At 37.6% G+C, this 13820-nt stretch overlaps 1 protein-coding gene across 4 annotated transcripts in view; it reads right to left on the minus strand.

The window, feature by feature from the left end:
- Nucleotides 1-21: 21 nt before the first annotated feature.
- SNX14 (sorting nexin 14) overlaps nucleotides 22-13820 on the minus strand; it is a 53491-nt gene continuing 39692 nt past the window's right edge. For all 4 annotated transcript variants that reach the window (XM_054061514.1, XM_054061512.1, XM_009564787.2 and 1 more), the window contains 8 exons: nucleotides 13181-13221; nucleotides 12908-13027; nucleotides 5103-5226; nucleotides 4445-4609; nucleotides 3287-3382; nucleotides 2531-2622; nucleotides 2332-2388; nucleotides 22-1322 (listed from right to left, as the gene is read on the minus strand). In XM_054061514.1, coding sequence (XP_053917489.1) covers nucleotides 1284-1322; nucleotides 2332-2388; nucleotides 2531-2622; nucleotides 3287-3382; nucleotides 4445-4609; nucleotides 5103-5226; nucleotides 12908-13027; nucleotides 13181-13221 — 734 coding nt within the window. In that variant the 3' untranslated portion in view covers nucleotides 22-1283. The remainder of the gene's footprint in view (nucleotides 1323-2331; nucleotides 2389-2530; nucleotides 2623-3286; nucleotides 3383-4444; nucleotides 4610-5102; nucleotides 5227-12907; nucleotides 13028-13180; nucleotides 13222-13820) is intronic.

Genomic DNA, 13820 nt, shown 5'->3' on the forward strand with positions numbered 1-13820 from the left:
CTCATTAGTTTCCCCGTAAGTTCAAGAGTTGCAGCGGCGTGGTCCAGATTTTTTCGTATGCATTAGGTAAATGGTGTTTAAAACAGGGGGACAAACAACAGCTGAACTCAACACACCACTAGTTACAACATGGCATTGATGATTTGTCAATACCAGCCCCTAAAAGTTATTAATTTACAGAATGGTCTTCTCCAAATCGACATAAAACCAGGAACAAAGGAGTGCACTTATGGACTGAGCAGTACCTGCATGCCAGCTTTTGAGTTATAACAACTCCTTTGGCATAGCCAGAGAGAAATAATACCTTTACCTTCTTTCTACAAAAAGAAAGAAAAGGTCTGCAAAAGTAATACGGACAAATAACGCAAATTGTATTGACCAAGAACACTCCTACAGCATTAGCCCGGTCCGCTTGTGAAAAAGGAGAAAATCGGTGTTGTTTGAAAGGAAAAACTGAGAAGCGCCTATTAAAATATCTCTGTACAGTTCTGTAAAACGTGTTCAAAATCCATGCACTAAAATCCTTTTTGAAGTCTCTTGTACAAAGGCTGGGACAACAAATTAAGATTTACAGGAAAAATCTTCCACGCATGTTTATACTAATAAATTGTTTGCAAATGCTATGAGCAGACTCACATCCGTAAAGAGGATCTCAGGAAAAAAAAAAAAACAACAAATGCAGCTAAGAAATTGCAGAAAAATAAAGGCTAAGGTAAAAGTCAAAACCACTTTTCACACCTGTTATTAAGAGTGCTTTAGATTTGAAGGTCAGATATTAAATACACTAAATTACACACATGATTTACCACACTCACGGAAAGCATGAAGGGCAAAGATAGTTCTGAGATGATTTGTATGCAAAAGATCCAATAATGTAGTTTTGTTCTAAAAAATTAGTAAGATATATTAAGACAGTTAAAAATAACTTCATGGGAGAATTCTACGACTTCTTCCAAACAGTTTTTCTACATATCCTTTAAGGATGACAACAGTAATTGCTCTTTTAGCAAAGCATATGTTGGCTCATTACTTCATGTCATTCTGCAACTTTACACACAAATTAATTGAACTTTCACTGATAACAGCTAAAACAAATTTTAAATAATAATTACTTGTAATTGGTACTAAATTTTAATGTCTTTATTGCATAAAGAGATTTTTTTTAGAACTTGAATTTTATTTTATTTACAAGAATATATACACCGCAAGGTTAAAAGGTCCCATGTCCATCACAACAGTGCACAGCAGACATTTCTACTGTGTGTCCAACAGGATCCCTGCATTCACATCCAACCTGATGTAGAGCTCACTTCCTTTGGACCCTGTTAAACAGTAATGTAGGGAAAAAAAATAAACTTAAGTTTCAAAACGCATGTTTACATACAACTGACTAAACTGAGCTGCAATGATTAATGGTATTTGGAAACATCCACTTGAAATCAGAGTTAAGAGAAAGGAAGGCTACTGCTTTCAGGTTTTTTATTAGTGTTTAACACAATAGGTATTTTCTTCTTTCTCTGGAAGTCCTCACCTCCTCCATTCCTAACAGCCAATTTAAGTATTATTTAAATGCTTAACACACACCATCTTTAGGTTTTTTGAGCACCAACTGAAGAAAGACTAATGTTCCTATATATTTATTATTAGCTGCTGAGATATGAAAACAGTCCAATGGAGTAAAACAGCAGGGTTAAGTCAGATCTCTGCTGCAGCACACAAGTCCCAGGCTTATTCCCTATTCCCTTGGTTGGCTGGGTCTTCTTTTGTTTGTTTTTAACTGCCTGAACATTGACATAGAATCATTAAGTTTGGAAAAGTCCTCTGAGATCATCCAGTCCAACCGTCAGCTCAACACCACCGTGTCTACTAAACCATGTCCCAAAGTGCCATATCTACACGGTTTTTAAACACCTCCAGGGAAGGAGACTCCACCCCTTCCCTGGGCAGCCCGTTCCAATGCTTCACTACTCTTTTGGTAAAGAATTTTTTTCTAATATCCAGTCTAAAGCTCCCCTGGTATAACTTGAGGCGTCTTCCTCTTGTCCTGTAACTTGCTACTTGGGAGAAGAGACCAGCATCCACCTCACTGCTTACCGAAAGGCAGCTCAGACTTGCTGTATGCTAGACAAATGGGCCTAAACTGATTTGGAAAGAGTTAATTAACAAAAATGCAAATAATCCAGATTTTGATGATTTCAACACATTTGTAAAATACAGATTTTCTCCAAAATTTAAGATTATTACAGGAGAACAACAGCAAAAATGTACCAATGACCAGGCTCACTTGCAGCTTGAAGAATTCTGCAGCTCTTGGGTGGAATTAGCACATACCTTACTAAGCTCTGGAAAGAGTTCTTGAATTCCAATGTCCAGCAGAACATAAGTTAACTAAAAGAAAAATAAAGAAAATTAAGAACCCTCCAAGACAACGCTACTGCTTTTTATTTTTAACTCTGAATTAGAGCTCGCTTCTCTGCTACAGGCACACATTCAATTCAGAAAATCCTGTGCCTAAAGCAAAGTTTCTCACCTGTTTGTTGAGCACTGGTTGCTGCATTCCATCAAACAGAAGCCTGATGCCTTCGTATTTAGCCTCCTCCCCAATGCACTTGCCTATTAAATCTAGACCAGATACCAACAACAAGTACACAAGTCATTAGGAAGCAATGCAAAACAATATACAGTACCACTACAGAACTCCAGTCATTAAAAAAATAAAACATAAATAATAAAAATTACCAATTTTATCCATGCAAAATGGTAAATGGAAAAACAAACACTCCTTTGGTTCCTTCTTATTTCCTCCCTTTCCTTTAGGGCTGCACATTTAAATAGTTATTATTCCATTTTATAATATCAATGTGTTGCCCTAATGCATTGTTTAATAAAACAACAAGCTGAAAATTTTTCATTACTTTCTCAATAACCTAGCAAACAGGTCCCTCTTCCCTAGTTTATGCAGTGTAAGGAGAGCTCAGATTTATCTTCTGGCTTCGTGGTGTGCCTTTTTTAACCCAGTTTTCATCTGGATAGAATCAAGCCATAGGAACATTCTAAAGATGAAGAAATTTAGGTATAAAGTGCAACGGTAAAGCTCTTTATTTCCATCATGTCTTTATTAATCACTATGCTACAACCTTAGTCAGCAATACTTAAGTGATGAAATTAAACACCAGGATTTTTACACCTAATATTCTAGCCCACTCAAATTGCAGCAGCGTAAGTATTATTTGATTTGGAAACCAATTAACTATACTCGTAATGAGAGAGTTATAAAATACAGAACCTGGAATGTATCTCATCATTTCTTCAAAAGTCTGCTTTGCTCGCTTCTGTTTATCCTGGAGAGAACGAGGTTCCGTGTTCTCACAGAACACAGCATCTGCAGCAAAGACACATTGAAAAAAAAGAATAAGTCCTCAGGCAGCCACGCATCACTGACATGTAAAATATGGTTTTGATTACGGTTTTGAAGTTGAGCTTCTTTCCCATATGATCTTGACTGGAAGGGAATTCTGGCCTTGCCAGACAATAGTCTTTTGCTTACATTGGCCCTACTGAATTCTGCATGGAGGACAATCTTCTGCCAATTTGTTTCCTTTCTTTTCAAATTTTTAAAGCATTATCTTCTAGGCTTCAATCAATTCTACTTCAGGTTACTTATGACCTCCTTACTTACAATTTCCCTTATACTTCCAAAACTATAAGCAGTATTTATACCTTGTGCTAAAACACTGTCTGGAACTATCAAAAATTTCAGATTTACTTGTGCATGAAAAAACAAGAATTGCTGCATATCAGAAATGTTGGGCACTCAGTTTCAGTTTTAGGTTCGGATTTATTCCTTTCCTCTTCTGCCTTTCACAAGCTTTGTTTTTGGCTTGATAAGGACAGAACTATCTTGATTCCAGAGCTTTGGCCAGATGCGTAATTTGGATTAGACTGTAGCCAGATAACACTTATCTACAGTTGTAAGGTATTTGTAATTCATTTTTTTTTTACCTCTTTTTCCTTCCCCTCTCTTCAAGCTGCTAGTCAAGAACACTCAAGCCCTCTCAAAAGCCCACCACCACAAAGGCAACAAAAAGATTAACAAAGGACTGCAATGTAGCAGAGAAGTGAAAAGTAATTTAAAGATTGCACAAAATATTTGTACTCTGATAAACTGAACTGCTCTTTTTCCGTTTTTCTTGTTCCTCGTACACTGCGGCAGATTACTATACATAATTTTTTTTTCTGTAATCATCATTGATGGACAACACAGCTGATTCGTCATCGTTCTACAATAAACTTCTGGAATCTTTCCATAGGCCAACCTGGCTTTTAAAACTCTGACAGCTTTAGTCAAGCATTGCAAAGTTTAGTATTTGGGAACTGAAAAGATGAGATTTCAAACACCAAACTAAAGCGTTATTTTCACATCGAAGATGTGACTTCTACTAACCTCTCAGCAGTGTTATCAAAGAAACCAACCGGTGCTCCTGAAATAGTTGTTCTAACTTACAATGCAGGTAATAGTCAGTGTACAGTTCCAATGTATTTTTGAAGAGAATTCTTCCTCCCATCAAGAGGTGATGCAGCCAGTCGGGAATGCGGAAAACTACCCTACCTGCAAAGTTACACATTAATGCACATTAATAACATTCTCCTGCTAATGATGATAAATGAGTCATTTATTCAAAAGAAAAGAAAGAAAGTAAAGATTGCAAACAAGCAAATGTTATTATAGTTTTCTTAGTGCAATGCCAAAGAATTGCTCTTCTCCAGACTGCTTATAAAATATTTCACTATTTTTATTAATCAGTTCCCAGAGTGTGCCAGCAGTCCAGGCACATCTGAGAAAAGGGAAGGGACTTAATCCCATAAACTCATACTCTGAGATGCAGAAAGAAAGAGATATAACAAAACAACTGGGCAACAATGAATGATAACCTATGACATTATAGCACAGCAATAAAGCCTTTTAAAGAATGACTGTGTTCTTAAGTTGTATATTGTTAAGCTTGCAAGCAATTAATTATGATTAAAGCAATAGAATTTTATTTCTTAACAAAGAATCAAAACTTTTGCACTAAGAATAATTAAGAGAAATCACTTCTTACCAACATACATTAAGTAGTCATAGACTCCTTCTACAGTCATCACTTCCATGAAGTAGTTCTGATTTTGTCGTCTTTCTGTATTCTCAGATCGGTTTGCATTATTCTTAAATAAATCATTGAAAAGCTACGAACAGAAACATAAGACTGAAAAGACCGCATTCAAAGGCAAAAGGATAGCCATCAGTTCCTTGTGTCTTTCTTAATTAGAACTAGCTTTTTTTTCCAGAGCTTTCAAAGAACTAATCTGTTTTTTAAACGCTACACTTTCCAAAGGGCAGAAAAAATAAAGAACATGCCACATGTTGCCTAAATACCTGACAACCAAAATAACCCAGATTCAGAACAAATCAGCAGGGTGACCAAGGCATTAATTTGCGAGCTCCGTTGCTCTTGATACTTTCACGTATCTAGACTTTTATCACAAGCTTTGATTCCTTTGTTGTCCCCTGTTCTGTCAATGAGGAGCATAAAGAATATCGCGTTTGTCAGCCTTAAGTCACAGAGAAACCTTACAACATCCAAGTGTTCCTAAAACTTCCTGTTGGCTTCCTTTTTGAAATGAATACAATGGTTTCTGGATGAAATAGCCAACCTTTTACACAGAGAAATACTTTTTACCCCTGCCAGTTTGATTATTTATAGCAAAGACTTCACAAATCTCTGTAAGTTACTGAAGTCTGGGCTTCCTTCCATTTATCCCATTTCTCACTTTATTCCTTTATCCTTCTGTTTTCCCATTTTCACCACCACGATCCTTGCATTTCCTTGCTTTTGGTTCTTCCCCAAAAGATATCATTATAATATTTGTAAAATCCCAAACAGCTCAGCTCTTCCCTGCATCCTGTAAGGAGTGCCATACCACCTACACATCACTCCTTCCTCCCCCCACTTCTCAGATCTTTGTGCTCCCACAGCTGAAAAGGAGTTATCTGAATCCTGAGGCTCTCCACATTCGACAATACCTAGCAGCCACCATTAACCATTCATTTTAAATTATCTTGTCCTAAAACTGTTGATCTAAAGATAAAAAAAAAAATTATACAAAATACTCTGCATTTTGAAAAGCAAGTTCAAAAGTTTATGCCAAGTTTCTAAAAAAAATAAAATAATAAAAAAAAATTCCCAGAACAAATGCAATGTAATTGTGACGTTGAGGCGATCGCCTGAGGCGATTGCTACTAACACAGATTTTTCAGTATCGCTCCCAAATTAAAAACAATTCCAAGGAACAGGAAGTGATTTGCTTATAGATGGTTCACTTTCTGTAGAGCAATTCTTCCTGAAATAAGGCAAATCACAACAGGCTCTGAATCACGCAAGTCCCTAAACAGAATGCTCTGCACTCTTAGGAGAAATCACATCAGGAAGTCTGGCAAGACTCAGGTTTTGACTTGTACTTCTTCAGGCCCTCTCCTTTGTTAAGTGCTGAACCGCTGGCATTATCTTCACAAAGTCATTAAGTTATTACACAAGTTACATGAAAAAGCAAATTCGGTTAACGCACTGCTGAATGCCTGGCATCCAGGGAAGTAATAAACTTAAAAAGAACATATAATTATTCACGCCTACCGTATGAAAGCGCACACGGTATGTAGTTTAAAAAACCCCTGTATAAACCAAAGTCTATATCCTCCTCAATACTGAAGCCAGGACACTGGAAAAGTCTTAGATGAATTACTGTAATTTAAACAAGAGCCTCATTTCTTTTTTAGACACACCCTATGACCTGACTGAAGCAGTACATACTGAGTCAGCTCAAAGTACACCATCACATGTGCAGATACAGGTTCAGGCCAAACTACATCAGTAGCAGCAGACCAGAAGGTGATTCGTAAAAAAAAAAAATCAAACATGAAATCACCTTAAGGCAAAAGCTTTTTGACTTCCAAAAGTTATTCCAGCTTTCATTCCAAACTGGAAGCAGTATCTTTTGAATGGTGTATGTACCTCTGCACATGGATAGTCCATCTTGCACCTTAAATATAATGGTTCCTTAATCATTGACAATCTTTGAAAGCTTAGTCTTGCAGAGGGCATTTCAGAAAGCAACAGCAGATCACTGCATTTGAAATATACGGAGCCAATGAGTAGTTTTTATGAAGAATTGCACTATTCCAGTGCAAGTGCATATTCCACAGTCATTAGTGAGGAAATCTGAAGGGTGTAGTAACCACCACACAAAGAGGCATTACATTGTATCTCTACCCAGAAGGTGTTTTGCACTTTGCAGGATTTTGGCTCAGATGAAAGCCAAGTGAAAAACATACAACCGGATATCTAATACAAAAGTTGAGATTATATTCACAATTCAGATAAGCATGGGATTTTGCTTTTAAGTGTTTCTGCGCATGTTAATATTTGAGACATGATATAATGCTCACTGTTGTAAATCGACTAAAAAAAGACAAGCAATCATTATCGATATACTTAACCAGTAACAGTGATTATAAGCGTGAAATATTCTTAAGAGGCTTTCAGTAAGTAAATTCCACAGATTGGTACCGGTTAATAATGAAAGCCAAGCTCCTGAAGCAGGTGAAAGGTGAAAGGCCTGTATTAAGAAAAAGACCAAAGTAATCCCTTGTGCAATAGGCTCAATGGGAAAAGTCAGCAAAATAAGTATAAATGCTTACAGGAAGCACCTAATAGAAAACAGAAATTTACTCAGCAGTTAGTGAGTGCATATGCAAATATACGCTTATAAATTCCAGCCTAGGTGTTAAGTTTATAGAAGCAATTCCATGATTATGAACAATATCCACAGCCAGAGGCACGAATCTCTCCAGTGTTTTTTTCTGCTCATTTGCAAAGCACATATGAGAACATCAAAAAGGTAAGAAGAAAGAACGTATGTAATGTCTGAATTACATCAGCTAATGTATTGAAAAGTAACCGTGTCTTCCTCCAAGTCACTATGTATAAACATGCATCATACTATTGGTGTTCCAAAAGCAGTTCTTATTGCTGTTGGCAGACCATCACAAGCCAGCAGAACAATGCACCTTTGAAGGCAGATTTTACAAAGTCTGCACCAGCTGAGAAGTCCTAACCTATTCTAGAAAGTCTGACGAAAGTACATTTGGAAGACGAATGAGCTACTTACAGACCTTCAGAACAGAAACATAGCTGGGGAAGCCAGAAATCCTGTTGGTGTCCCTAAGGAGAGGGAAGCAGGGTTTTTTTGTTCACTTGTTGATGTTGGTGACTCTTTCAATCTAGGGGATCTGATACTGGATAAAATCCAACCGCTACTTGCAGTACTAAGGTTGACTACCCATGTTCATCATGCATTTTTAACTAGAAGTCTTTCCACCACTATTTAAAACATATAATCATATACACGCACTGGGAATATTCAAAAGGAAGAAGCATGCTGAAAATCCTTCAGAGAAGTAAACACATTTCCAACTGAACTCAAGCTTTCACTGGCCTGACAGACTTTCAGGTATTTCTTATTCAGCCTGTTGACAAAAAGGTAGCCTGAGTGTACCCTATTCATGGCAAAAGGAGTTGGCAACACAAACACTGAAAAATCTCAGCAGATTCCAACATGTTGGTACTAGAATAAATAAATCTGTGTTGAAGTATATGGCAACACTCTGGCAATACAGCCGTCAGCTGGAAATCAACTCTAGCATTTAGAAAAAAAATCCGTGTTGAGGAACTTTCTTGCTATGAGACAACACATCTTCTTTCAGATGTACATTCAAAGTGCCAACGTTCCACCTCTTCACCTGCTTGATACACCTCATTGACTCCATATAGGTAGCTCACACAATCCTGGTAGCATTCACACACATTTAGCATTCATCTCCATCACCAGCTTCTGCTGGGTAAGGGTGCCAGGCTACTGCACAGTGCTTATATATTCAAAAATACATCACATTGCACAATAGAAGTAAAACTGCAGAACTGAACAACTGAAATCCATGCCAGATGTAGCTGTGGGGTAGAAATAGGTGCCTCAGTTTGCCTTCGGTCTGAACTGAGCACCCCCTGGTGCCTGCACTCCTAGATGGCATTTTCCAGCTTAGTTTCATCTGAAATAAATTCAGTTAATGAGTTCTAAGACAGCATCCTAGTACGGAAAGAAAATGCAATAAGCAGCGATGATCAGGAGATTTGCCTCCAAGAAACAGCAGCTGACCTGAACTATAATAAAACGGTCTGGCAGATGAAACCAGTGGGGCTTACAAATCAAATCCAAGAAGTGACAAGATGTAAACGGCGTAGTGTTCCGGCATAAAGTTCTGCCCAAGCATGGGCCAACTTGAAAAAGAGAAGAGTGTCTTCCAAAGAAGGCAAAAGCACCCCAACAAATAAGCAAAAGGCATGAATTACACAATGTGCATGGGAAGACTCAGCAGAGACCATAACACAGCACAACCTTGGATATCAGATCACTGATAATTACAGGTAACACGTGAGTAACTGTGTGTGCTCTGGCTAAACTGATAGATAGGAAGTTTCCATTTGTGCGAAGGCAGGCAGTACATGAATTCCATATGCATACATGCCTCTGCTGGTCAAAAGTTCTGGTATAACTTGAACACAGGTACTGAGTACCTCATCATAGAATTGTCTTGCAGCATCCCCAGAGGCGAAGTATCCTGAGAGCCCATCATTAAATAATAATCATAGCTGTGCAGGAGATAGACTGAAGTTTGAAACTTCAGATCCATTTACAGCAAATAAGTCCCCAAAACAAACCAGATTTCTTCTGGCAAAGAAAAAAGAAAATCTAAAATATATGTAGAAACAATGACTTATTCACAAAATAGCTCATTAGAATGAAGTTGCTTAGAAAAACAGTGAACTCACACAATAGATAGTGAGGAGGAGTGGAGGACTGGGTCTAGCCTCATCTGTTTTTGCTCTCTGCAAAGAAACTCCTATGCTATGACACAAGCATCTCCTACAGAATAATTGGAAGTACTAGCAACAGCTTTGACTCCACAAACTTGTATCTCCAATGGAGTGCACATGTTGGCAGTTAGTCAGCAGTGATGAGAAAGTTTCCCCCACTATACTATTCTGGAAATGACATTAGAAAACAGCAGACATTAAAGATCTATGATTTGTTTAAGGAATCTTCAGTATTCCAAAATGAAAGCCAAAGTGCAGCCAGCTCTCTGGTTCCCTGGGCTCGCCATGGTTGAAAAGAATTGGGAAAACTTCATTTAAGACTCTGAATTTCTTTTCAGATGTTCCTTTACAAGAATAATATATTGATAGTACGGAGAATGAGTTTGTATTTTAACTGAGCAATGCTATATAAATTTGTTTAACCTTTTACAATCTAAAGTGGTTTTGAACACCACTTTACAGGAATAATTTCGACCCTTTAATGAAGTTTCTAAAGCAAACTAAAGCAAAAAACTTGTCTTCTTAGATATGGTTTAGAGCACAAATCTTGTTGCTCAATATTTTAAGTATGTTAAACTTACTAAAACTACAAACATCAGTAGATCTTGACAGATCACAGTAAAAAAGTAACCGAATTTTCATACCATGCTGTAGTATGTTGTCAGCTGTTTCATAAAAAACATTCAAAGTATTTACACAGGTCTTGTCTCCAGCACATCAAAACCTCTACATCTTATTTTTAGAATTGTTGATGCATTTGTATCCTCTGGTGAACAGACAGCAACAGTAAAATAACTTAACCTTGGAAATAGTGTCCAAGGTAAGAAAGGACTTGTAATGAAGGGTACTAATTTTGTTTGTGCACACATATAAGCTAACACTACAACACTGGCTGTAGCAATTCAGACTTCAGGTTTAGAAGATGAAATCTAAACAAGTTAATAGATTTAACTGCCATTGTACTTAATCAGTACAAAAGTTTTCCAGCTGCAAATTCTGTAAGTGTCCTAACACTGTAAAAATGTCCATAGTGAAAAACAAAGGGTCCATTTTTAGAACAACTTATCACCCACAAGAACCATAAATGGGTCCAAGGATTCTAGATCTTACAAGAAGAAAATGAGCATAGACTGAACTTCTCACCAATACTTTTCCGGCCTTCGATTTATTTTTCAACTAAAAAAAAGTTCAAGAGCTGGATGCTGTTTCCCTACAGGTATTCATCCTGAATATATTTCCTTTTTGTGAAATCATCTACTCTCACCTTAACATTGTTTCAACTTCTAGTATTCGCATCATCTTTCAGCAGAGCTCCACAAATCTACTAACCGTTGCAAGAGCTACTACATTTTATCTTGAACATGGCTTCTACCACCTTATTTTAAAGCCTCTCAGTTTCTGCACTTAAGAGAGAGTAAAAAGACTCTTTGTTATTTAGACTATTTTACACCTACAGTTTTTATCACTTTGCAAAATGAAGTGTCCCAGCTTACACAGTCCAGTTTCAACTCGTCTCCCCAAAGCAAACAAGACAGCAGAAAACCATATAGTACTGAGATTTCTTTTAGAACCTCACACACGGCAAAGTGTAAGTGCATTAAATATTTTGTTCCAAATCACATCAACTCTAATGTTGAGCTTGGGTCTCTGAAATCCTAGTCCAGAAACAATGTTCATCTGTAAATTAAACAAATACATTAGCACTCTCAAGCAGTCTATATTCAACAGAATATAGAACTTTATATTTCAACAGAAATATAAAGATGAGTGTCTTTTTAAAGCCCCTGAAGCTAACGAAGACGTCTAAGTAATTTTTACCAGGCTCTAGCCACACATATAGGAGGATTAAGAAAGGAACTACCATATCCTACAGTCAAGTAAAAGGTTGAAATTGAAAGTGCTGGGCTTTAGCTGTGGCAATGGTAGAGGGAGAAACTATACTTACTTTATATAGCTAACATATTATGTACACCAGACAATGAACTGCATACTAAGACTTGGGCAAACAGAATCATAGAATCATGGAATAGTTTGGGTTGGAAGGGACCTTAAAGATCACCCAGTTCCAACCCCCCTGCCGTGGGCAGGGACACCTCCCACTAGACCAGGCTGCCCAAGGTCCCATCCAATCTGGCCTGGAACATCTCCAGGGATGGGGCAGCCACAGCTTTCCTGGGCAACCTGTGCCAGTGCCTCACCACCCTCAGGGTGAAGAAATTCTTCCTTGTGTCTAGTCTAAATCTGCCCCTCTCCAGTTTATACCTGTTCCCCCTTGTCCTACCACCACAAGACTTTATGAATAGCCCCTCTTCAGCTTTCCTGTAGGCTGCCTTCAGGTACTGGAAGGTCACTATAAGATCTCCTCTGAGCCTTCTCTTCTCCAGGCTGAACGGGCCCAACTCTCTCAGCCTGTCCTCGTAGGGAAGGCGCTCCAGCCCTCTGATCATCCTTGTAGCCTCCTCTGGACCCATTCCAACAGTTCCACATCCTTCTTATGTTGAGGATATGTTGATAAACACCTACCAGCTCCTTGACAATTAAGTCACACTTTCATCAAACATTCCAGCTCTTCCCTTTGAAAAGGAAGCTCCCTTAAGGCACTAAAACATTCCCCCAATTTTACACCTTTGCTTTCCCTCCTTTTCTCTCTCTACTTCACAGGCTCTCTACTCTGTATCCTCACACCAAAATCCACCAAGATTTAAAAAAAAAAAAAAAAACAAGCCACAAGCCTCAAGACTCATTCAGACTAAGAAATTTGCAAGACAGGAGAGGAAAAAGCTATTTGCACTACTCTCTCCTGTGAAAAGACAACACAAAACAGGTAAGACCTTAAGCTGTTACAGTTACGCCTTTTTTCTGTGTACTCTTTGCATTTTCAAAGTATGGCGAATTTTCCCTGCTCTTATGAAGTGAGGAAGGAAGATGACTTACTGTACCTTCTTGTTGTTTTCAGAAGTGGGACTTAAAATGGTAAGCTCAGGCCTACATGGTTTAGGCTTCGGAGATTCACAGGAGTTGATAAAATTCATGATGAATGGCTCCAAATGCTGACCTTTCTGAAACGAGATATGAGTGACCTGTCACTTGCATATTTATAAAACAAAAATCAAAATACTTAGTTTCTAAACAAATTTTTGACTAGCCTATGAATTAGTAAGCACATAAAATTAGTTACTGAAGTTAAAATGTTGGCAATCTGGAAGACTTACCTCTTTCATCAGCTTTCCTGGGACAGATTTTATAATTTTTCCTATAATAAGAAACAAACAAAAGCTTTCTGTTATCACTGCTTGATCTTAAAGACATTTCGCTCTGCTACGTTATATGTACTCATTGTCCCGTATTTAATGCAAATATACAATAGTTTTTTAAATCTGCATTTTTTTAATTTGGTACAAAAACCTCAAAGGTCTTTTCCAACCTAATGATTCTATGATTATCTGAATACTTTTTTTTTTTTTTCCCAAAAAAAGCAAAGCACTCTAGATCTACCTTCATAATTTTTCTAGAGGCTCAAACATAAATAGCTACACTACCACAACAGCACTACTCTATGATACCAGTATAGGTGTAAATCTCTGTATTTTTCTTCATCCTTTATAAACATTTATCACACAAGAAATCACAAAAACTGAGATTCTCCTCTTTCCGTGAAAAAATCAGATAACCTGGAGAGGTTCTGGAAGGATCCAGTCTCGGAATACTGGTGAGAGAAGTTTTACAAATTGGACAGGCTACAGCTGTGGTCTTATGTATCAGCTCTTCTGTCCTACTAAGGCTATCAGGATACAGCATATTAACTTTGAACATCGAAAAATGAAAGCATCTCGGATCAGTTTTATTTTAAGC

Source organism: Cuculus canorus, chromosome 3 (genome assembly GCF_017976375.1).
Source record: "Cuculus canorus isolate bCucCan1 chromosome 3, bCucCan1.pri, whole genome shotgun sequence".
NCBI classification, from domain to species: Eukaryota; Metazoa; Chordata; class Aves; order Cuculiformes; family Cuculidae; genus Cuculus; species Cuculus canorus.